Here is a 24,522-nt window from a genome sequence, read left to right on the forward strand (position 1 = left end):
AGTAAATTCAGGTATAGATAAACCCTCAGAGAAAGGAAGTTAAAAAAACCAAGGAACCAAGGAAACTAACTGATTCCACAGGCACTTCCGCCTGGGCAGCCCTGGAAAATTACGAAACTATTATTGGTTCCTGAAGATGTGACTCTTGAATTAGTGGGTCGAGAAAAGAGCTTATAAGTAGAGACCGGGTGGTCTTTGGGGTCTTTTAGTTGGATCTCTGAGAGCTGAAGGAACCCCTTGTTGGGGTTAGCCACAGGTCCATCATGGCGGCCAATAGATTAGAAAGCTAAGTATCTCTCTACCTCTTTCCTACCTTTCCCTCTCTTTACTACTCCTATTACTTTGATTTAATAAAGTTATTGTATAAATGGAGATTTGAATCTTTGACTTCATTCTCCAGAAGTCCTTAGAATTTCCCCAAATTCCCTATAATCTCTCCTGTGTCTCCCCGATGGCGGGATCACATTATTCATATTTAATTGGCAGTAATTCCTCCCATGTTTTTTGGGGGGCATGATATAGAAGTTATTCATATTTAATTGGCAGTAATTCCTCCCATGTTTTTTGGGGGGTATGATAGAGCAATCAGCTGTGATGGTGGTGAGTGGGGATGGCTAACCAGCCATGGGCACGTGGTTTTTATTTTGTATACTCTATATTCCTTGATTTCTAATGATCATTTAATAAACTTTCTAAAATATAACATTTTTATTATTAGAGATTAAAAATTTAATTTTTACATTATTAAGCTACGAGCAGCCTCATAATTTTAATTATTATACTCATGGATATAACCTCCTTGATGGCAGGTTCTGTCTTCTTTATTTCTTTGTACCCCTAGCTTTGCACAGTGCCTGACAGACAGGAGACATTTAAAAATGTTTAATTTAATTAAATTTTATTTTTAAAAAAGTATATAACTGAATAACATGAGCTTCTGTTCTTTGCCTACCTTTTCATTTGTTCCTTTGCTTTGGGTAAATGAAGTTGAAAACTGGAACCTTAGTGTTTTGAAAGGTCAGGAGAGTAAGTCATCTGGGAGTAGGGTAGTTTGGAAGCTTAGTCCTTGCCAGGTTTTGCAACCAGCCCAACCTCAAGGCCTTAAGACAATTATGTACTCAGTACTCAATTATGTACCTTATGTACTCAGACTGAGGCTAGACCCACTTTCCCCAGAGAGAGGGGGAGTATAATAGAGTGCCTTATAGGTGGTATAGTATAGCAAGTGTGACCCCACATGTTGGGGCCCCCTGACATGTACCTCTGTTCTTGGTGTATCTTTGAAATAAATACTCCTTTGTAAAAACAAACAAAAAAAACTCATGTATTTCTTTTAATTATGGAAATTTTTCATGCCTGAATTGTTAAGATTTTTTTTTCTCATTTGAAGCTTTTTGTGAACATTTTCTTTCTACCATTTCAGAACCATCTGTTAAACTGCCACCCCATTTTCTATTAATAATTTAGTTTCATCTAAAAGCATAAACCTTTCATTGGCTATATTAATCAACCTAGGTTTTACCAGTTGTTTCTTGAGTTTTGTTTGGACCATTGCCATGTACCTGTTTCTTCCTGTTGAAAATGGAGCTGTTCCATGTTTTATAAGGTCTATATATCTTTTTTATCCCCCTTGGGGAAGTCAGAAAAACAATGAATAAGATGTCTAACCTTGATGTAGCTTTTCTTTTAGTTTCACTTAACAGGTAACCATAAATTACTTAACAGCTGCCATAAGTTGGTTTCTCTGATAAAGATCTATATATCTTACATATGAGATATATAGCACTGATTCAGATATATAAGAATGACAGCTATTCATTTCCCAATAGATTAATGGACAAATGAGATGTATAGGCAGTTCTGAATGGAAGAAATCAAGCAACTCATAGGAAAAACTGATCAAAACCACTAAATATTAAAGAGATGAAAATTAAAACCACTCTAAGGTTCTACTTAACCTAACAGATTGGCAAAGATAACAAAAAAGTAAAATAAGTATCAGTGGTTGGAATGGTTGTATAAGCCAGCTACATTTTATTATTAAAGTATTATTATATATTAAAATACTTTTAGTGGAATATAAATTGGAATTTTGCAACCCCAAATCACTAAATTGTGCATTCCCTTTAACATGATACTACTACTAGGCCTATACTCTTAAGAGATCAAAGAAAGAAAAGGAACTGTATGTCTAAAAAATATAGGCAATGCATTTTGTTTTAGCAAAGAACTAGAGACAATAGAGGTTCCTATTAATTTGGGGATGGCTGAATATATTGTTATATGAATTTAGTGGAATATTATTGAACTATAAAAATAACAAAAGGAACAGTTTCAGAGAAAACTGAGGAAAATTCTATGAACTGATGCATAATGAAATAAGCAGAACCAGGATAATATTTTAAACAGTACCAACATTGTAAAGAAAAACAATTTTAAAAGACTAAAAACCTGATCACTACAATGACCCAATCACAAACCATAAGGCCTGATAAGAAAGCATGACACTTTACCTCATGACAGAGGAATGATGGACTTAAAAGGCAGAAGAAGACATATATTTTGGGGCATGACAAGTATATATATTTATTTTGCCTGCCTAAAGCTAATTTGTAACAAAGATTTTGTTTTAAATTATTATTTTTTTTTACATTTGATATTGGAAACTTAGTTAATTGCTAGTAAAATGAAGGGGGAAAAAAGTGGATCATTGACTTAGAAACACACTCTCTTAATTCTACTGCTTTACTTCTTTTGTTACTTCCTATTTGCCCTGTATTTGGCTTGCTTGTTTGTATATATTTGTTTGCATACTGCCTCCTCCATTAAACTGAGAGCTCCCAGAGCACCTCTTTTCAGTAGTTAGCCCAGTGCTTGGCACAGAGTAGTTGCTTAATAAATGTTTAAAAACAAGACAGCTTTGAAAGGAACATATTGAATTTACTGTATACTTTAAAAAAAAAAAGCAATCCATACCTAACAAAGATGAGCATTGTCATAGATCTCTTTTTCTGTTTTCTGGACAGCCATTAAATTCAGAATTAAAAATTTTAAAAAATCAATAGAACTTAAATGAGAAAGTAAAGTTAACTGGAGAAGAATTCTTCAGTTAAGGAACATTTGGGTCTTTTCACCGTTTTTCCACCTAAAGGTCCACTTAAATGGGTAATATTATCACTTATTTTTACATGAAAATTAGAAAGTCAGTCCTCTTGGGTGGGGTTGGGGGTGGAGGGATGGGTGGATTACCAAATGCTCTAGTTTGACAAGGTTATAATTAGGCAGCTCCAATATCCCTTTCAGTTTTAAAGTTCTAGGATTCTAAAGATGATAAGAGGCAGCCACAAGAGAGGGCACTTTGAAGTTTCAGGACCAAGGTTCCTATTACAGGGATAAAACTTTGTGTGACTGATGGCAAATCAGTTCACCTGAAGCTTAGTTTTGTAATCTGTAAAACAAAGTTGCTCAGTTACAACATTTTTTAAGCTACCTTCCCTTTATTAGTCTGGGTAAACTCAGGGAAGATGTTTTAAGTAACCAGGGCTAATGTTTACAAGCAAAGGTAGACATCCTTCTGTGCTTTCCTTCCTAGTGTCAATAAGTAAATATTAAAGGCCTGCACGAAGCCAAAACTAGCTCCCCTGCTTTTCAAGGTAACAGATTTCCTTCTTAATTAATCCACTTTGTGGTTTAGAACCAAGTTTAGCACCACCAGCTCTGATTGCCTCCCTATACTCAAATTCCAGTGGCTCCAGAATTAAATATAAAATGTTGTTTGGCATTTAAAGCCCTTCATAAATAGCCCACTGTTATATTTCTTGTCTTACACCTTAATTCCCAACAGGCACTCTCCCATCCAGTAACCCTGGCCTCTGACTGTACCTGGGACAAGACACTCCATCTTTCAGCTTCTGGAATTTTCTCTGGCTGTCCCCCATACCTGGCAAATGTTCTCTCTTCTGCTGACTACTGACTTCTATGGCTTTTAAATCCCAACTTTACTGGAAGCCTTTCCCACCTTTTCCTCTTTAATTCCCTGTTATTTCCAGTTTATTCTATTTAAGACTTGCTTTGTGTTTGTACTTTGTCCACCCTCATTAGACTGTAAGCTCCTGGAGGGCAAGGGCTGTTTTTTGTCTCTTTTCATATTTTCAGCACAGCACCTGGCACAGGCAAAGACCTTAAGAGATATTTTGGGGTTCATTTCACTGGTGCCAAGCACGTGAGAATTGTCAGGGGCAGTGATGGTATGGTCAGAGAGTACCCCCATTTATACAGCTAACATCATTTGGTGGACTTTTTTAAGTCTTACAAAGTGCTTTATACTCATGGCACTGTTTGAGTACAAGCAGAAATACTGATATTTTAATTCACTGACCCTTCAATGAAAGAAGGTGCTGATATCACGGGGTGAGAAGCCTTCCACCTCAGCAAAGCCTGCTCACTAAAAGAGCATGAGGAAGATTATGGCTATGCCACAGCAGCGACTTAGGAAAGTCGAGGGGGCTCCACAGACTCAACAAAAACGACCTCACACCCCAGCGACCCCCTGCGACTCAAAAGAGGCAGGGCGCCCTCGAGCCTAAGGGGCTGGACACCCGCGTGTCCTCGCGGCCGAGGAGAGAAGTCTCGCGAGAGCCTGAACAGCCAATCAGAAGCTAAGGAACGGAAGGCGGAGCCTGACGAGGAGAGGGGGGTTTCGGGGCTCATAGCTGAAGGAAGAAACTCGTTGGTGTTCCGTCTCCACTTACCTTCACTTCAGATCACCTACTCCCGCTCCACTCGTCATGGCCTATCCTGGATATGGAGGTGGGGTAAGTAGCCAGGAACATCGCCCTACTGTCCTGCCGCTTTAGGCCTCCCGCCTCCGCCCCCCCTTGGGGTGTGGCCGTCCCCAGCGGGCGGTGCCTGCGCGGCCAGGCCCCGCCTCCACCGCCTCTTGCACCTGCCTGCTGCGGGGCTCACTGCGGGCGGGGCTGTGGAGGAGCTCGGCCTGCGGATGAGATGGGCCTGAGCACGCGCGGTCTCACCTGGTCCCTAGGGAGGCGAGACCGCAGACTCCCTTCTTTCTAACCTCCATCTGCCCGGTCACGCCCTGCTTCATGAGGTCGGGGCGGTCCTAGGCAGTTGTGGTGGGGTTCCTGTCCGTGTCCCCGCCCCTCCCCCTTAGTACCCTTTTTCCCTCGGAGGTGGGAGAGGAGAGAGAGAGAGAGAGGGTATAATTGTGTTCGTGCTTCACCTGAGCCGGAGATTTTTGAAATTTAGTATCCTAAAATGGAGACTTCCTCAGTACAAAGGCGGAGGAAGAAGAAAACATTGACCAGGTTCCCGTAAATCTTTCACAAGACCCGCCTCGCTTTTTTTTAAAGCCACCCAACCCGCCTCCCCGCCCCGTTTTCTCTGACCACTTCCCATTCTTACCGTTCAGTATTATTACTATACTTGATCCAAAAGAGTCCCCGTCAAAAACCGATTAGTTTCCAAAAAATTTTTTAAAGCATTAACTTTAAAGGAAGGAAATGTTTTGTGAAAAAAGTTTTCTGGCCAAATAATTTGTCCAGTATGCTTGCTACATGGCTATTTTGGATTCATTATCATAGAACTTGTGTCTCATAGGGTGTGTAGTTTTGTTTTTTTAATAGAAAAGTCACCTAAATTTGAGGAAGCTGGAATTTGCCTGTTGCTTCCTAGTAGATTGATTATAAAGCACTTCCTTTGGTAAATGCCAGCAACTAGAATTCCTTAAAGAAAATATAAGGCAATGGTTTTCTCTACTCTTGCCGGAATAAAATACTTATTTTCTGTGTTATCGGGCACCAATGCCCTTGAATTGTGGGAAAAAAGCTTCCGTTTAAAATTTTTGTTTCACAATTGTTACCATTGTCTAGGATGTTAAAGATAACTTCCTCAAATTATTTGTTATAAGCTCCTGGTTATCTTCTTCAAAACTCTGAATTTACCTACGTATTCTCCCCTTTTCCATCTCCATACTCCCAAAGTCAGATTCCTAAATTCACTATTTCTGGGAACCCTGTCCTGGATGGCCATCTCTTACAACATTCAGTCATTCTCTACATCTTTCAGGAAACTTTCCTTAATACTAAAAATATGTCCTTATAGGCATCTGGTCTGCCACAAATACCAGTCCCGTAGAGCTTCACTCACCGTTTCACTAAATGACCTTGCACGCAAAACAAATCTTAATTTGTGCGGTCTCCTATATTTTCTTTAGTATATTTAAAATATATTTGAATTATTTTTTCTTTTGATTGTTTCTTGAAGGAAAGGCACTAATTTTTCAGTAGCTCTAAACATAGACTCAATGCCTATGGTTACTTACTGCATACTTTTTGACAAGGTTGGATTGTTGGGTGAGTATTTTCCAGGTAAACTACGGATTGAAACAGGTTATTAAACAAAAGTATATGATGAGGGCACAGCCTGATAATTGTAATTGTTCTAAAGGATATTTCAGAATAGAAATGAAAATCGATAAAATAGAACTGTATTTTTAATTTCATGAAATGAAACTTTTAAATAAGGTTTTCTTTGAAATGTAGTTTTCTAGCCATTGTGTCTGTTTAACTCTCTAGACATCTCATTTAAGGAGAAAGGACAAACACATTTTGACTTAAATTTTTTTAAAAAGGATACATCTGTTCATAAATAGTTCTAAAAATGCCCTAAATGACCATAGTCATATTAAGTTTTTAACATAGTACCAAATTAGTAGATGCTCTGCAAAAGTTAAATGGACATAGGACACGGTCTCTCCTTTTTTCTTCATGCCACAAAAAACCAAACAATTTTTTTTGTTTGTTAAATGATCGTCAGATAACTGCACATACATTAACACAAAACTATTTACAAATTATAGTTTATGTGATTTATTTAGACCAGTATGTTTTGAAATAGCTTAGGAAGCAATTTTGATTAAATGTGTATGTGGAAAATCACTTAGTTTAGAGAGATTTAAATAACATTATTTTTCCTGTAGGTAATTTAAAATATTAGTATGTATGGTAAAAGTACAGCACACAGGGATTTTAAAACAAGTAAATCTAGATATAGTTTAGAATAGTGGATAGAAAGCTGACCTCAGAAAGACTCAAGTTCATGTACATTTCTGATACTGGCTGTGTGTAACACTGGTCAGAACTGTCATTTATCTCTGGCAACTCTCTAAAATTGTAGATCTACAATGACTCATATTAGTTTCCTTTTTTACTATTCATATAGCTTTCTTATTTCAGGCCTTTCTCACTTCTCACCTAGACTATTGCTGTGGCTTTCTAATTGGTTTCCCTGACTCAAGATTCTTTACTATTCCTTCCACATCCACACAGCTGCCAAAGTGATTTTCCTTAAGTATAGACCTGTGATCACTTCCCAATCCAGCCTCAGTGGCTCCCTATATAGGCAATCTCCTCTCTGACTTGTAAAGCCCTGAACTTAGCTTTCCAGCCTGTTTTATTAATCCTCTTCTTGAACCATATATATATATATATATATATATATATATATGTATGTATATATATTTAGCCAAGCTGGTCTTTTTATTGATCCTCATACATGCAATTTCATCTCTCTGTGTCTTTGCACATTGATTGTCTCTATTCCTGGAATATACCCTTTCTTTTCCTTTGCTTCATAACATTTTGTTTCTAAGGTTCAGATCAAGCACTTCTATTAGTTAGCAAACATTACTGCATTCATGTCATTGTTCTAGTGCTGGGACACATATAAAAACTGAAACAATTGCTACTGTTAGGGAGTTTTCTAATCTAACAGAAGAGACAGCAAGGACATATATAATATCTAGATATATACAGAGTAAATATAAAGAGAATAAATGTAAAGCAGTGTAAGACAGTAGTCAGTGAGAAAGGACACTAGTAGATGCAAGGGTCAGGAAATGTTTCATGTAAGAGGTGGTGCTTGAATTATGCTCTGAAGGACAGGGATTTTTGTGAGAACAGGAGAAGGAAGTTCATTCTAGGATGGGGGATGACCAGTTAAAGGTCCAAGATGTGGCAAGTGATTATATGGAATGAGAGAGAGTGAGGAGTTAGAGCATAATGCTAGGCTTATAAATTGACGAGAGAAGAATGGTGGTGTGTCTTCAACAGAAATAGGAAAATTTGTAAGAAGGGAAGTGGTTGGGGAAAAAGGTAAGTTCTGTGTCTCTGGGACATCCATTTCAAAATATTCAATAGATAATTGGTAATGATGAACTTGAAAGACTGAAGCTGGATCTGTAGATATGAATTATTTGCATAGAGCAGTCATCTGCATGACTCATTTTCTCAGTAGAGTTAGATCTGCTGAGAGGTTTCAGAGGAGGGGTAAGAAGCTTGAGAAAAGAGAAGATTTAGAATAGTTTCTGTGGGGAGTAAGATATGGAATCACTTAGCAAAGACTAAAAGGATTGTTTTGTGGCAGTGAGGTACAAGCCATAGTTGGATTACATGAATTTATAGTGTGTCACACGGATGGGGAACCTTTTAGAAATGGAGTGCTAGACCCCCTCTCCTCTCCCCCCCCATAGACCATATTCTGTGCCCTTATGGATAACCCCTTAGGCAACCCAGGGGAGGTAGGAAGCACTCTTATTGGATATCTGGGTAGGGGGCTGGTGATTTAGTCAGGCATGGGGAGAGGGAGAGGCTCAGTCTCCTCTAGTTATGTGAGCTATGATACCCTCAAACCTGGGGAGTGGGGGGAAGCAAAAAAGTCCCAGTTTACAGGAAAACCCTTATTTATAGGAAAATGTAACCCTCAGGTTAAATGACATCATCCTGACACATTCTATCACATTCTAGCCTTCCAGAAGGGGGTATCCTCCAAATGAACCTTTTTAGCAAATGGTCAAGGGTTGAAGTCAGGTTTTAATCTGGATGCAGGACTGATTTGGAGATTGATTAGCCACTGTTGTGTTTTCCAGAGCTTCTAGCCCACCAGTTCTCCCTCAGGCAGGCACCTCTTTGAATGCAAATTGAACCAGCTATTAAGAGGACTAAAAATGCAAATTCTCAAATTTGCTTGTGAAGGAACCTGGGGAAGGGAGCTATAGAACAGCAAAGAAGCTATTAGCCTAGCCTCAGGTTTATTAAACGTATTCTAAAATCACTAGCATCCAATTTTGAACATTTTTTTTTAAACCCTTACCTTCCGTCTTAGAGTCAATACTGTGTATTGACTCCAAGGCAGAAGAGTGGTAAGGGCTAGGCAATGGGGGTTAAGTGACTTGCCCAGGGTCATACAGTTAGGAAGTATCTGCCATCAAATTTGAACCCAGGACCTTCTGTCTCTAGGCCTGGTTCCCAAAACCAAAGGGTTAAAAAAAATACTAGTCTGAGAAGACCTCAGGTTGAAATAAGGGCTCTTATTTTGTACACAAATATAAGCAATATTGCTTAAATTCTCTGAGTTTGTTATTTTATAAACTGGTGAAAATTCTTGCACATAAATCTTTGCGTAAGTTACATAAATATAGTATCATATAATGTTCACAATGGAAAAAAACAAAGGAAAACATGAATCTTTTACTGCAGAATCATCAGTGCAAGATGGAAATAGTTTCTTAAATTGTTGTCTGTAGATTATGAGTTTTAATTAGTTAATTAGTCTCATTAAGAATAAAGTTAAAGGTTAGAAGAAAGGGTTTTGTCCATTTTACTCTGTCCCCTTTAAGTGAGGAAAAAGATAATTTTGCTGGGGATCCTTTAAGGGTAAAATATACATAATAGTGCAGTGAGGATTCTGGGCTTCTGTTGCTTTGGCAGCCTGAGAGAACAGAAGTGATTCTGATCTCTTTCTCTCTCTCTCTCTGGGAATGACAGTTGGTGGTAGTTGAAGATTAAGAAGAAGAAATTTAAGATAATTAAGAAGAAAGCTCAGGAAGAGAACCTATTATTTGTGACTAAAAAGCTTAGTGACTGAAGATTTTTTCCTCTCAAACACTTGAAAGAAGGGGTTCAGCTGTTGGGCTTATTCATGACAGGAACCACAGGGGGTGCTGAAGAGCAAGAGGGCTGGTCTGTGAAAACCTGTCACAGGCAGCAGTATTTCTTTGAACTTGAGCGAAAGAGGGAGACATAGTTGCTGCATTTTGACTTGTGAAGATACGTGTGTGTGTCGATTAAGAAGATTTATAAAGTAGTTTAAGGTAGTAAGATAGAATTTAATATATATGATAGACAATGAAAGTAGATCAGTACGGGTTCACTTTGGTGAACAAGAGGAAGCTTTGTGAAAAGCAGTTGGGATTTTTTGTGTTTTTTGTAGAAATTGTAACATTCAGGTTAAGAGAATCCTGTCCTGTCCTATCTTCTGTCCTTGTATCTCCTCATAAAGAAAATAAATTAGTTGTATTATATTGCCTCCAGTCAGTTCATCCACTGCCTGAACCAGCTTAGCCCTTAAAGCTTTATCATTTATTATACCAGTTCAATATACTAGATTTACCCACTACCAATATTAGTTTACTATTAACTATTACATTATCAAATGCAATCAGATATATACTATTACATTTTCAATACAAATTTTAAATTAGAATATTATAGTTGGCCCCATACAAGTTTTAATTTACATTATTACATTTGGTGAGCCAGATAGGATTAGTAATAACCTACAATCTTCTGAAATTAGTGGTCAGTAAGAGGAAAGAGCAAATAAGAGATCATGGTAATGGGAATTATGACTCACCTAATAACAAAAGGAATTCATCCTACCTGCAGCACCTCCCAGTGCTAAATCCTTCATGAAAATACTGGATCTCTCACTGAGAGACATATTAAAATTACTATCTTTAAATGCACTTATTATGTTAATGCTAGTATTATAAGGATACAATCTATTCAATGATTAGTAATATTATAAGTAATAAAAGAAAGATGAAGAATGATCAAACAGAAGTCAGACAGACCTATTTAGAGGATTATATTGCCCAGTTAACTGAGACACTTGTAAAACAGATTGAAATGATAATTAAATTGCTTATACTTAATTCCACTGCAAATTCTACTGCTTCTAACTCCAATGATGACACCACTACTAAACGAAACCAAAACAATAATAATGTTACTAGATTTTTCCCACTCCATGAGGTGCCAACAGTTACTCTGGAGCACAAGTTAATTAATGTAAGACATCATAGGCCATTCACTCAGGCAGACATAGATGGGTTCAAATGTGGTACTCCTTCCTTTGAGGAGGAACCAGTTTCTGTGATTAAGAAAGTAGAATGGATATATAAGCAGTATAACAAAATGTGGGTTGATTTTTAATTTCTTATGGATGAGCTGTTAACAAAATGGGAGAAGGACAACATAATTAGAACAACTAATCAAAATTGGGCTACAGCACATTGGCCAGACTTAGACCCAGGATGGCAAATGAATTGTGAGGCAGATTATGAAAAATTAGTGAAAGCTAGGCAAATAGTAATTAAAGCAATGCGAGAATGCTCAGACAGACCAGGGACCTGGAATAAGTTTGAGAAGCTGAGACAAGAAATTGGAGAAAACCCATCTACCTACAGATTTGGACATTACAAAGGAAAGGGACATTCTCCACCTGTGTAGACAGTTTAAGAAGAACTCATGCATTGTAGTTAAAAATTATTTCAAGACAAATTGTTAAGACTGGCATAGCATGGACACTGATAAATTGAGATGTGCTATAACATACATTTACTCTGGACGCTGTGAAAAAAAAAAGATGAAAACACCGAATTAGTGGCAGAGTTAAAAAGGGAGATGAAAGAATTGAAAAGCAAACTTGATAAGGATGAAAAAAGGGATACAAATGTTAAATTAGCTGCTGTCATAAAAAATAGGGATCAAAGACACATCTAAGACTGTGTTGTTATGTTCAACAAATATTAAATGTATATCTGTGTAAAGTACTCTGCTATGACCAAGGAAGATGTATATAACAGATAAGGTCCTTACAGTCAAGTCTTGTCCAGACAATCTTAAATAAATTTTTAAGGCAAGTGATTATAGTGCTTAATAAATACTTAAATGTAACTGAGACTGGCCTAATTTGTGGAGAAAAGAACAGTTTAGATTTTTGAATATGATTTCCAGAATTATTAAACATAAGTTGTAAGTATTTTGGAAGACTAGTTAGAAAGCTTTGGGTAACTGAATTTTTCTGGAATGGTTTGTTGAATATTTTTGACCTACAATGACTAAATATTGCTCTGACAATAACGTTGCTAACAGTCTTGCTAGTTTTTGACAATGCCTCTGGGCATCCTAAAGATCTAGAAGCGCCAAGGTTAGTGGAAGTTCTGTTTTTGTCTTCCAAATACATCATCATTATTGAAGCTTGTGGATCAAGGAACTGTTACTATCTTAAAGCATTATTTGTAAGCATTTTTTTTTCCCTAAACTGTGGTGCAGCTGAAGGGGTTAGTTATATAGATGTCAAAAATTTTTGGAAAGACAACATTCTCAAAACTCAGACATCAATGTGAAAACCTGGAATGAAGTTTCCTAAAAATTGCATGAATAATGTCAAGGCAAGAGTTGTGACCAGATTTTATGAAGCATTTCAGCGGATTTTAATAATCACCAACTGACATCCAAATAGAATTTGTATCCTTAGGGCTTTATAAATTAGAGAACAATGGTTTTAAGGTTATAATTAAAACTCACAGTTAGGAACAAAAAAATTAAGGTCTAATTAATCATGAAGAGGAAGAAAACTGAAGAGGTAATTACCCTGCTTGTTAACGTGAAAGAACTTTGAGGTCTTAACCTGTCATGAGAAGTTTAATACAAATTTTGAGAAGTGGTCTAGCTGTGGAAGAAACATCTAAAATGTTTCTAAAAATTTCTAAAAAGCCAAAATGAATAAGAGTATTGCTAATGAATCAAAATGCTATAAATAATTTATATGAAAAGAAAAGACTGCTCTTCAGGTATCAAAAAGAGATTAAATGGGAGTAAAGTTATGAAATTACCACTTTATCTCCTCATGATTCAATGTCCACTTGAATAAGCAAAAATTCAGGCTAGTAAAGGTAAGCAGTTTCATTCAGTGTTTTAGTAAATCCATATTTTTTGTGGACTTTAGAATAACACAAGAATTGAAGTTATATAAACTAATGCACTTTGTGCTTAAGGTCTTGTAAAAGATCTTATTTAAAATTTGATCTTATTTTTATTGTTTGTATTTAATATTTATGTATTGCTATAATAATATATAATCCCAGGGCATTTTTAAAGACCTGTTTTAAAACTTTTATAATTTGAATTTTTGCCACTGCAGAATTAATCTCTAATAACAACTGTTCTTAGGAAACTAATTGACCTTGTAAGATTTTTTCCAAATCAATTAATTGTATTAGGCAGAGTGTACCTGTATTTCCTTTGTTATCTCACTGCATCTTATTTAGTACTGCATATGGAAGGAGAATTGGATAAAATTTCCTCATATAAATTCTAGGATTAGATATATAGAACTTTTGTGGTTGATTAGCCTAGAAGTTAATGGAAAGTTTTTTCATTCTTAGATACTCTAGGTGATTTCACCATTGCAAATAATATATTACCCTTTCTTTTTCTTATTTTCTCATACACCATTTAATAAATAAGTTTAGTAGGTAATGCAGCTTTTTAAAATTCTTTTTTTCCCCTCTTTTACAAGTATGGAGGTTATACTGGTCAGATGCCTGGAATGCAGATGCAAATGGGACAGCCAATGCCAGGAACAGTACCAAATATGCCTCATGGAGGATACTCTGGATACTCAGCATATACTGGTGGTTATTCTACAAGTGACCCTATGTGGAATTACTTCACTGCTATTGCTGGACAGGTAAAATGCAAAATTCTGTGCAGTGATATTAGTGTTGGAGAATTGGTATGGCATAATTTGTATTAAAAATAAGTGTGGAACTCCTTACCCTAATCTAAATGTAAATTAATCTTAATTTTATTGGAAATAGTTTCTTTTATAGTTTATGGTGAGGACAGCTGTACTAATTCTAGGTGTGTGAAATGGGATGTCTAAGTTTATTTGATTAAGCTTATAAATATTTTTCCACTTTCAAATTTAAAGTAAATAATTGGTAATGCAGAATATTTCTAGTTGATGAAGAATCCATTTCTCTAGTGTTGTAAACAACTTTTTTCTCCTAAATTTAATTTTTTCTAATTAATAATATATTTATTTTCTCTTATTATCCTTCCATCCCCCCATTGAAGAATACAAAAAAGAAAAAGAAAACCCTCACAAATTATAGTCATACAAAACAAATTCCTTTATTGGTCGTGTTCAAAAAGTTATTTCTCATTCAGCACTTTAAATCTTACATCCATCACCTCTCTACCTGGAGGTAGGTAATGTGTTTCACTTTTGATCCTCTGCAAGCCTGGTCTGTTATTGTTTTGATCAGAGTTTTGAAGTCTATCAAAATTGTTTTTCTCTATAATAATATTGCCATAAATTATTCTATTTTTGCTTACTTCATTGTGCATTGTTTCATATGGTTCTTACTGATTTCCTCTGAAATGTCTCATTTTGTCATTCCTTGTAGTGCAATAATCTGTTACATTTCATATACCATACTTTATTTAGCAATTTCCTAACATGTTAGGCACCCTTGGTTTCCCTTTTTTTACTACTTTAGAAAGCTGGTGTGAATATTTTTGTACTTATTGCTTCTTTTCCATAGCAATATCTATAAATGTTGTAGTATTAGTGGGCTAAAGGGCATGGTTTCAAATTGCTTCCCAGAATTGCTAAATTAATTCACAGCTTCATCAGTAGTGTATTAGTTTAACTGTTTTCCCATAATTCCTCCAACAATTGTCATTTTCTTCTTTTGTCATAGTTACCAATTTGATATATATGAAGTTATTAAATTAATAATTTTCAAAATTGTTTTAATTTGCATTTCTTTCATTATTAGTGATTTGGAGCATTTTTTTACTTGTGATTATTGGTAGCTTGATTTCTTTCTTTGAAAACTGCTTGTTTATATTTTTTGACAGTTAATTGTTTGGGGAATGGCTCTTATAAATTTGAATTAGTTATGTGTATATCTTGGATATGAGACGGTTATCAGTGAAACTGGCTACAGAGGTTTATTCCTCATAGTCAGTGGTTTCTCTTAAAAATTTAATTGCAGATAGTTTAGAATTACAAGGAGGGAAATGTGTATCTTTTTTTCCCTCACCATTTACCTTTGCATTCCAGGAAATATTACACAATATTTTTTTAGATTTATTATTTGTTGCTCATACTTTTGAGTGATAGCAGTGTGGCATGGTGGTCAAAGGGCAGAATTAAGAAGGCGTGGGTTGAAATCCACTATACTTTTCTGGTGACCCTTGGCAAGTCATTAATCTTTCTATGCCTTTGGTCTTTAAGACTATTGAGTTGCAGAAGTTGCTCCTTTGCATTCGTATGGAGAGCAACATTTCCTTCCATTTTTCTGTATTTCTGTTGAATTCCTTGTGCCAGTGAAATCACTGGTCTGTAACTCCCTACCCTCCAAATATTTTGTATACTAAAACTTATGTGGATTATTATGCCATATCTTTCATATATTTTTGTGTTACTTTCCTTTGATATATTTGAAAGTTAGGAAAATCTTTATATTGAGAATGCTTTAGAATTTGAAATTAAAGCACATTCAACTTGTCTACCTTTTTAATGGGGGGATAAAGTTGGTGCAAGCTAGAGACTTTTAGGAAAGGGAAATGGATTTCTGAATTTGGTAATTATTATTTTAAAATCTTGTATTAAATTCAGTTCCAATACAATATAACTGAACATTTCTTATAGGATTCTATACATGTTTTCTTTAGAGTACTTCATATATTTTTCTTAGGAGGTAAATTGGCAATTTATACTTTTTTTTCAGGATGGGGAATTTTGCTAATGGGAGTTATTACTTTATAGAGTTAAGGACCTTAGCATGTTATTAGAAAAAGTAACCTTTAATAAGATCTTGTAAATGCATTTTTGTTTCAACTTGAATGTTTGAATATAGATCACGAGGACAATTGACCTACTTATAAAAAATTTTACCAATTAAGTCAATAAATGCTTATAATCTATTTTTTATTTTAATATAGGGATTTTAAGGGGCTCAATTTGTCATTTCACAATGGAAAATAGGGTTTTGTGGCACAGAGTCAGTATTTGATATTTAAGCTTTCTTAGTAGCTTACTATGAGATAAATGGATAACTTACCTTCTCTGGCTTTAAAAAATTCCCATTATTTAAATAATGGTAATTAATAATAATACAGTAATATTGTATATTATTAAAAGCTCTTTCACATCCATATTTTATTGCATCCTCAAAATAGCCTTTTGATGTAGTTAATGTATGTAAATGATAATTTAACTATTAGTTTTCTGATTATGAGATCCTTATCTAATAATCTTGTCTAGTTGATAGTATTTGGGATGAACTAAATCAAAACAATTTTTACATTTTTGTTATAAACAAAGTTGAAAGAAAAAATGAAGTTGGAATTGTAGCAGAATACTTGATTTTGTATAAGGAAGATTTCGGTTCAAGCCCAACTTGTAGCTTTCTTACCATGAGAAAGTCATATAACCTTTTTTGATCCTCAGTTTCCTTCTCCATAAGATAGGGATAATAATATCCTTAGTATCTATCCATCTCATAGGAACTTTTATAAAGTTCACAAGAGGTCTTATTTATAAAGCAAGCATTAAAAGCATTGCATGAATTCTGCTACTATATGATATTAAATATTATTTAAATATTCATAGGTCTTTCTCAAATCAGTAAATAAAGGAGTTGGTTTTATTGTATGTACAAAGGCAACAGGAACTAAGACACTCAATTCAACAAATATTTATTAAATGATTATTTTAATACATTCAAATTATTGTCCTTGGTGCTATTTATGCAAAGACAAAAATTAAATTATCTTAATCATCAAAGGGATACTCATGATAGACATTTGCAAAAGTACTAACATGTAATAATGCTCCAATATCTGTTCAGTGGATGAGGATGTAAAGAAAATTCTATGAATTTTGTATGCCACGTTGTTCTCCAAAATTGGAATATATTTGCTTTCTTAACCACTGCCCTCAGAATTTTTAAGGTTCAGCTCAAGTTCTCCTTCATTCAAGATACCTTTTTTGATTCTTATAAGTATATCCAGAGTAGAGTTTTAAGAGGAAGAGAGATTTACAATAAATATTGAGATACTCCACATGCTTTTATTTGTGGTCATCAAACATTGGATATTATAGAGTCTCCTAATAAGACCCATTATCCTCGTCATCTTTAAACATTTATTCAGTACCTACTATGTGCCTGATATTCTTCTAAGTTCTGGAGATACAAAAAGGCAAGCAATAGTCTGGGCTCTTAAGAGACTTAAAATCTAATGGGGGGAAATAATAACTAGCATTAATATAGTGCTTTAAAAATGCAAAGGACTTTAAATATTATTTCATTTGATCTTCATTACAACTATGAAAAAACCAAGTGGCTGAAGTATGCTTGTTAGCTTGGTTGGTCACAGTTAAATGGACTGACCATAAACCTGGGTAATTAGTACATAAGATGATGAAGAAACACTGCTTGCATAGTAGGGCTCAGAAATAAATATTGATTTCAGAAGGAAGAAGGTGGGCTGGATTATCTTTGCAGTTTTTAATAGCTAATAATAATGGCTAGAATTTATCTAATACTTTGCAAAGTGCTTTGTTTCATTTGATACAACACTTATGAAGGAGATGCTATTATTTTACAAATTCATAGGCAAAGAAATTGAAGCTGAAAGAGGTTGTATGACTTGTCCAGCCACACAGCTAGCAAGTGGCTGACTCTAACTCTGGCATTTTATCTACTATACCACTTAGTTTTTAATCATCCTAAGCTTCTCTCTGAAGTAAAACCCTATCTTTTTTTTCTTTTTTGGTATATGGGTCTGTGCTAGTGATTGAAATGGCATGGCAAACTTGGTTACCTTTTAAAATTCTTTTTGATTTTAAAAAAATTTTATTTGGTAGATTGTATATATAGTGTAAAGATGAGATTAACTCTCTCCTGCCCATTTTTTAGATTTAATCACCAGAAGTGTATATATCCCACTTATCCTTAAGTGGGGGAGGTCTGTGACCCACGTGTGTGAAAGTGGGTGATGAATCAGAACCCAATGACTGCCCCCTGGACAGTCCTGTAGCTGTAAGTGGTCCATGTAAAATGGAAGGAAGGCACAGGGAGTGATGAAAAAGAACTTCCTATGACAGGGTCTTTTGCCTTCAACTTGACCTTGGAGGAGCTCTGGCTGAAGACTGCTTCTATTAGAACTACCATGTTGGATGAGTGAGAAAGGCTGACTTCTTTCTCTGGTCTTTTCTGAGAGATACTAGCTTTCAGAGGCCCCTCATCTTGGAGGAGGCCTCATGACTAAAACTCTTGTTTAATTGACCCCTTGGCCCTCTGGCAGGGGCTTCTGGAGCCCTGCTGAAGTAAAGTCAGGGCTTGAGCAAATAGTTCATCTCATGTAGTTCTTTTCAAGTATTTAAAAAATTAATCTGCTCCTCATTTCTTATAGCGTAGTAGTATTCCAACACAATTATATACCACAATTTGTTTAGCCATTCACCAACTGGTGGACATCCCCTCCATTTCTATTCTTTGCCCCCACAAAGAGAGCCACTATAAATATTTTGAAACATATAGGTTCTTTTCCTTTTCCCCTGATCTCCCTGGGAAAAAGACCCAATAATAATATTGCTGGGTCTAAGTTTATACACAGTTTATTAACTCTGGGCATAATTCCAAATTGCTCTCAAAAATAAGTAGATCAGTTCAAGTTCCACTCACAGTGTATTAGTGTCCCCATTTTTCCACATCCCCTCCAATATTTGTCATTTTGCCCTTTTGCCATTCTTGCCAATCTGATGGGTATGACAAGATACCTCAGAATTGTTTTGGTTTGCATTTCCTATACTTATATATGTTTTTGAGTTCTTTACCTGAAAATTGTTCATATCTTTTGCCCATTTATCAGTTGGAGGATGGTACTTATTCTCATAAATTTGACAGAGTTCCCTTATTTGTTTTAAATATGAGACCTCTATCTGAGAGATTGTCTTCTGAAAATTTTTTCTGAATTTTCTGCTTTCCTTCTAATCTTTTTTTTTTTTAATATATTTTATTTGATCATTTCCAAGCATTATTCGTTAAAGACATAGATAATTTTCTTTTCCTCCCCCCCACCCCCCATAGCCAACGCGTAAGTCCACTGGGCATTAGATGTTTTCTTGATTTGAACCCATTGCTTTGTTGATAGTATTTGCATTAGAGTGTTCATTTAGAGTCCATCCTCTGTCATGTCCCCTCAACCTCTGTATTCAGGCAGTTGCTTTTTCTCGGCGTTTCCACTCCCATAGTTTATCCTTTCCTTATGAATGGTGTTTTTTTCTCCTGGGTCCCTGCAAGTTGTTCAGGGACATTACACCGCCACTAATGGAGAAGTCCATTACGTTCGATTATACCACAGTGTATTAGTCTCTGTGTACAATGTTCTCCTGGTTCTGCTCCTCTCGCTCTGCATCACTTCCTGGAGGTTGTTCCAGTCTCCATGGAACTTCTCCACTTTATTATTCCTTTTAGCACAATAGTATTCCATCACCAACATATACCACAGTTTGTTCAGCCATTCCCCAATTGATGGGCATCCCCTCGTTTTCCAGTTTTGGGCCACCACAAAGAGCGCAGCTATGAATATTTTTGTCTTTCCTTCTAATCTTGGCAACATTTGTTTTATTTGTACAAAAAACATTCAATTTAATATTCTCAGGATTAATCATTTTATATTTCACAATGTTCTCCATCCTGTTTACTCACAAATTCCTATCCATAGATTCTGATAGGTAATGTTCCTTGTTTTAATGCTTATGAGATCTCCTTTTATGTTTAGATCTTGAATCTATCTTAATCTTAGTATATTGGTCTAGTAGCTAGGATCTATTCCTTTGTAAAATATAAGGACTGTTTCTTAGCTAGTTTCAGATAGTTTTGACAAATACTACTTCACAATTCAAATTTTAAAACAGGTACTACATTTAAAAAATAAATTCTTTTTCTATCTTGATCTTTTTTTTTCTTCCAAATGAATTTTTATAATTTTGAGATAGGATTGCCATTTTAATTATATTGTCTCTGTCCCTTCATGAACAGTTATTATTTCTCCAGGTATTTAGGTCTGACTTATATTTGTGTGAAAAATATTTTATAACTTTGTTCATGCAATTCCCAGGTTTGTTTTGGCAGATATACTCTCAGGTATTTTATTCTATCTAGTTATTTTAAATATTTTAAATGGAGTATCTCTCTTCTTGCAGGACTTTGTCAGTAATATATAAAAATACTAATGATTTATGTGGGTTTATTTTCTTCTACTTTGCTAAAATTATTGATAGTTTTAACTAACTTTTTAGTTGAATCTCTAGGATTTTCCATATATACCATCTTATTGTCTGTAAAAAATTGTCCATTATGATTTCTTACATTTCTTTTTATTTTCTTATTGCTGTTTAAAAAAAAAACCCTGACTTTTTAAATATCACTTCCTTCTTGGGAACCTGCATGAGTATGAATCATGAAATGTCAAAAGCTTTGAAGAATTAAATTGTAGGTTACCCAAGAGGCAATGTAGAGGTAGTTGGTGAGCAGAGATAGTATATAGAGCCTATTACCAGCATAGCATTTCTCAAAAGAAGCATTGTGTATATATGACCAGAAAAGGAGGTGTCCTAATCACTTCTTGTGTATTTGACTTGCACATGCTGATTATGTGAGATAATTTCCCCTTAATTCTCATTTCCTCTCTTCCCCTCTCTATTCATTCTTTTGACCTCAAGACCTAACAGAATCACTCTTATGCCTTGTCTAAATAGATTCTCTCTATGACCATATATCTTCTCTCAATATTTGAATATAAGCAGTTTATCCTTGTTTAGTCCCTTGTTCATTCATGTCTACCCTTTTGTTATCAGGAAAGTTTGGAAGTTCTCTTTCATTAAAAATGCATTTTCCCCCAGTAGGATTATGATCATTACTCAGTTTTGCTGTAAGTCTATTACATTTATTTAAAAATTTTTTATTTGTTTTAATCACCCTCACCCTCCCACTCTAGTGGGGAGGTCCTTCCCCTGCTCCAATTGAGAACATAAGAAAAATAAAGCCTATTATAAATGTGTAGTCAATCAAAATGAATTTCCATATTTGTTACGTATAAAAACTGTTTCATAATGTGTTCTGAGGCTTTAGCCTTTTGGAAGTAGGTAGCATATTTCATAATTAATCTTCTAGAATCATGGTTGCTCATTACACTGGTAAGAATTCAGCACAGTATTCTATGACGTTTATATACCTTAACTTGTTCATCTATTCTCTGTTTTGAGTGCCCCTTCAGATTTTAATTCTTTGTCACCTCAAAAAGAACCTAAATATTTTTATACTTCCTTAGATTCGGTTTTCCTTATGACTAATCTCAGCTTTAATTTATTTTCCGTTTAATTTCTTCTCTTTTTTCACTTTTTCCTATTTCCCTTTTGAGTAAAATGTATTTTGGTACCTAACTCTGTGTATATCTTCTTCCTTCTTTTGATGAATTTCAGGATAGAGTGAGGTTCGAGTGTCCTCCAAACCCCTCCTCCATGTTTCTATGGATGTGTACTTATTCATCCTGATTATGTAAGATAATTTTCCCTATCCTTCCTTTCCCTTCCCCACATGTTTATTTCCCTTCTCTGTTTCCATTCTTTTTCTAAGGTCATTAAGACAAGTGCTAATGCCAGGCCTTCCTTAATGAAATTCTTGTTAGTAGTTCCCCTCATAATAGACTTTTATGGGGATGCATGTATTATCTTTCCATATTTGAAAGAAAGCAGTTTATTCTTAAGTCTTTTATCATTGTTCATTAATATTCATCTCTTTTGATTTTTAGTTATGATGTTCCTGGGGGTTTTCATATTGAAGTTTTTTTCAGGAGGTGAAAATTCTTTCTGTTTATCACTTTGCTCTCTGGTTTTAGGAGACTGCATAGTTTTAAGATTTCTTGAAATATGTCTTTTCTTTTGCTCATGGCATTTGTTCTTAAATTAAATTCTTAAATTTTTTCTCTTCTCTTTTTCAGGTGAGTTGTTTTTGCTCTGAAATATCTTATATTTTCTTCTGTGTTTTCACTCTTGCCTTGTTTTAGTATTTCTCATCTCATTGAGCCATCAGTTTCTATTTGGTCCATTCAAATTTTTAAGGGGATTGTTACTTGGTTAAGGTTTAATTCTTATTTCATTTCTTCTAGGAATTCTGGTTGAATTTATGCCCACACTTTGTTTTTCTTTCAAGTTTTCTTTGTAGATATTTTGAAGTTATTTGGGGTTTGTATCTTAGTCACCGCATCACTGTGACTGTAATATCTTTTTATTATGTGATTCTTTTTTGTTTTCTCATTCTTCTAGCCTACTTCCTTACTTTGGGTATTTGATGTTAGGGCCAGGGTCTGTGCGCTTCTGGTAGTAAGTTTGGATTGGTCCTATTACTGCTTTTTTTGTGTGGCATTGAGGATTGCATTACTCAGGAATATGAAGACTTTACCAGTAGAAGGCACAGATGAAAATAATTTGTTCCAAAGACCATGAGAGCTGTTGAAACAGGTGCTGTAGAGTGTTTAGAGCTTGGTTAGACATGAAAAAAGGTAAAGTCATCCACTGCATCCCAAATGGTGGTCAGTCATCCTATCCTGACGTGTCTTGCTACTGTACTTTCATGATACTGGAGAAGATAGTGAGTTCAAAGACTTTATGCAGCTCTGCCTCACTTAAATCCAATTTGTGCCTAATTCAAAAGATATCACCAGTGCCATTTTGAACTTCTTTAAATATGAAGGAAAACAACAACCACTTCCAGGATCTCAGGGATAGCTCAGGCTTGAAACCTACAAACTTTTTGTGCTTTCTAAGTGGTCTGATCTAAGGCACAGTCTGATTGCTGACCCCTCTGATCTGAGCTTTGTAATTTCCTGACCTTGGTTTGATTCTGTGCTACAGTAAACTGCTGTTGGTCTAAGTCCCTATCAACCAACTGATGCAAAGTGAAAAAACAAACTATAGGTTTCTCCTTTGGTCTGAGACCCCTGTCCTGTTTATCCCTCTGCATAGCCTTTAGATAGGACTTGAAACTGAAATGGAGAACCCACTTTACTTTAGGAATCTGCACCCCAGTGTTGATGCTTGCTTCTGAACTTGCTATTCTGCCCAAGGGTTGGAACTACTCTTTATTCCAGACGTTTCTTAAATCTGTCCTAGTTCTGTGACTTTGAGCTGTATAGCAGTTGATTAAAAATGCCAGTTGGCATGTTCTTTCATCCCTACAGCATATCAAGGTACTTGCTGTGTGTAGGTCTAGAACCATCTTGTTCTAGTGTTTGGCCTCTCCCTTGGACTGTGTTGCTTAAACAGACCCTTTCCCCAGTGTCTACAGAACTCTGCCTCTGTTTTTCTCTCTCTATCAACCTAGGGTGGAAAAATGATCCACTGTGACTTTTTCTTGGCTTTCCCCAGTAGAATTTGGTGTGGTGCATCTTCTAGATCTCTTTGGAGAATTTTAGTGGTTGAAATCAGCATATGGTACTTGGATTCACCTTGTATCTTGAGTTCTTTATCTAAAATTAGTTTAATCTTGGTGTCAAATTTAATCTGCCATGATCAGACCCTTTTCCTCAAAATATTTATTTATTAAAAGGACCTTATAATTAGAATTGATCTAAGTTTCAGGACCTTTTCTTCCAAACACCATTATGACTGGAAACTGTGATATTGAAATAACTTTAAAAGACTGATATATATTAATGTAATTTCTAAATGAAACACTCAAGTCAGCTGCCAAATTTTTATGGTGTTTTAATTACAAACAGGAGGAAGAAAGTATTAGAGGGAGGGAGAGAAGGAGAGAGAGAGAGAGAGAGAGAGAGTAGGATTTAAAGTAAATGGGGAAGTGATAAAATATAAGGAAATTACATAAAAAAATAGTATTGGTTTCTGAATAAAACTTTGTGTCCCTATATAGACTTGAAAAAATAACATTTGGCCTAAAGTGTGGGCAGTGTCATGTGTTAAATAATAATAAATATCAAAATGATATTAAATTGTAAAACTTATTTGATAAAATGGCATTAAAATCAGCAAAATAGTTTTACCAATTAACTCTTTGAGAGATATCAGTGGATAAATATTTTTAAAATTTATTTCTTGTATAATCTTATGCTTGAATAACCTTATTTTTAGGAATTTATCATTTTCTAATGTTTTTGGTAAATTAAGATGCTTTTTGAAGTTTCAGATGACAAAACTTTTCAAATTTTTATCTGTTTGGTATATATTATCTGCTGCATTTTTTGCCTTAGTTCTTATTCTTGGATAATTATTTTATTCATGCCTTAATTTGAGACAATTTTGATTTTGGACTGAAACTGTGATAATATACCTAGTTTC

The 24,522-nt window shown here is 35.1% G+C and overlaps 1 protein-coding gene across 2 annotated transcripts in view; it reads left to right on the forward strand.

Moving 5' to 3' along the window:
* Positions 1-4,649: 4,649 nt before the first annotated feature.
* GCA (grancalcin) overlaps positions 4,650-24,522 on the forward strand; it is a 37,812-nt gene continuing 17,939 nt past the window's right edge. Inside the window, exons 1-2 of one of the 2 annotated variants that reach the window (XM_001366828.4) lie at positions 4,650-4,814; positions 13,663-13,833. In XM_001366828.4, coding sequence (XP_001366865.1) covers positions 4,788-4,814; positions 13,663-13,833 — 198 coding nt within the window. In that variant the 5' untranslated portion in view covers positions 4,650-4,787. Of the gene's footprint in view, positions 4,815-7,816; positions 8,172-13,662; positions 13,834-24,522 lie in introns of those variants that run through there. The other variant, XM_056793962.1, reaches the window with a different exon arrangement.

This window comes from Monodelphis domestica, chromosome 4, assembly GCF_027887165.1.
Source record: "Monodelphis domestica isolate mMonDom1 chromosome 4, mMonDom1.pri, whole genome shotgun sequence".
Lineage (NCBI taxonomy): Eukaryota > Metazoa > Chordata > Mammalia > Didelphimorphia > Didelphidae > Monodelphis > Monodelphis domestica.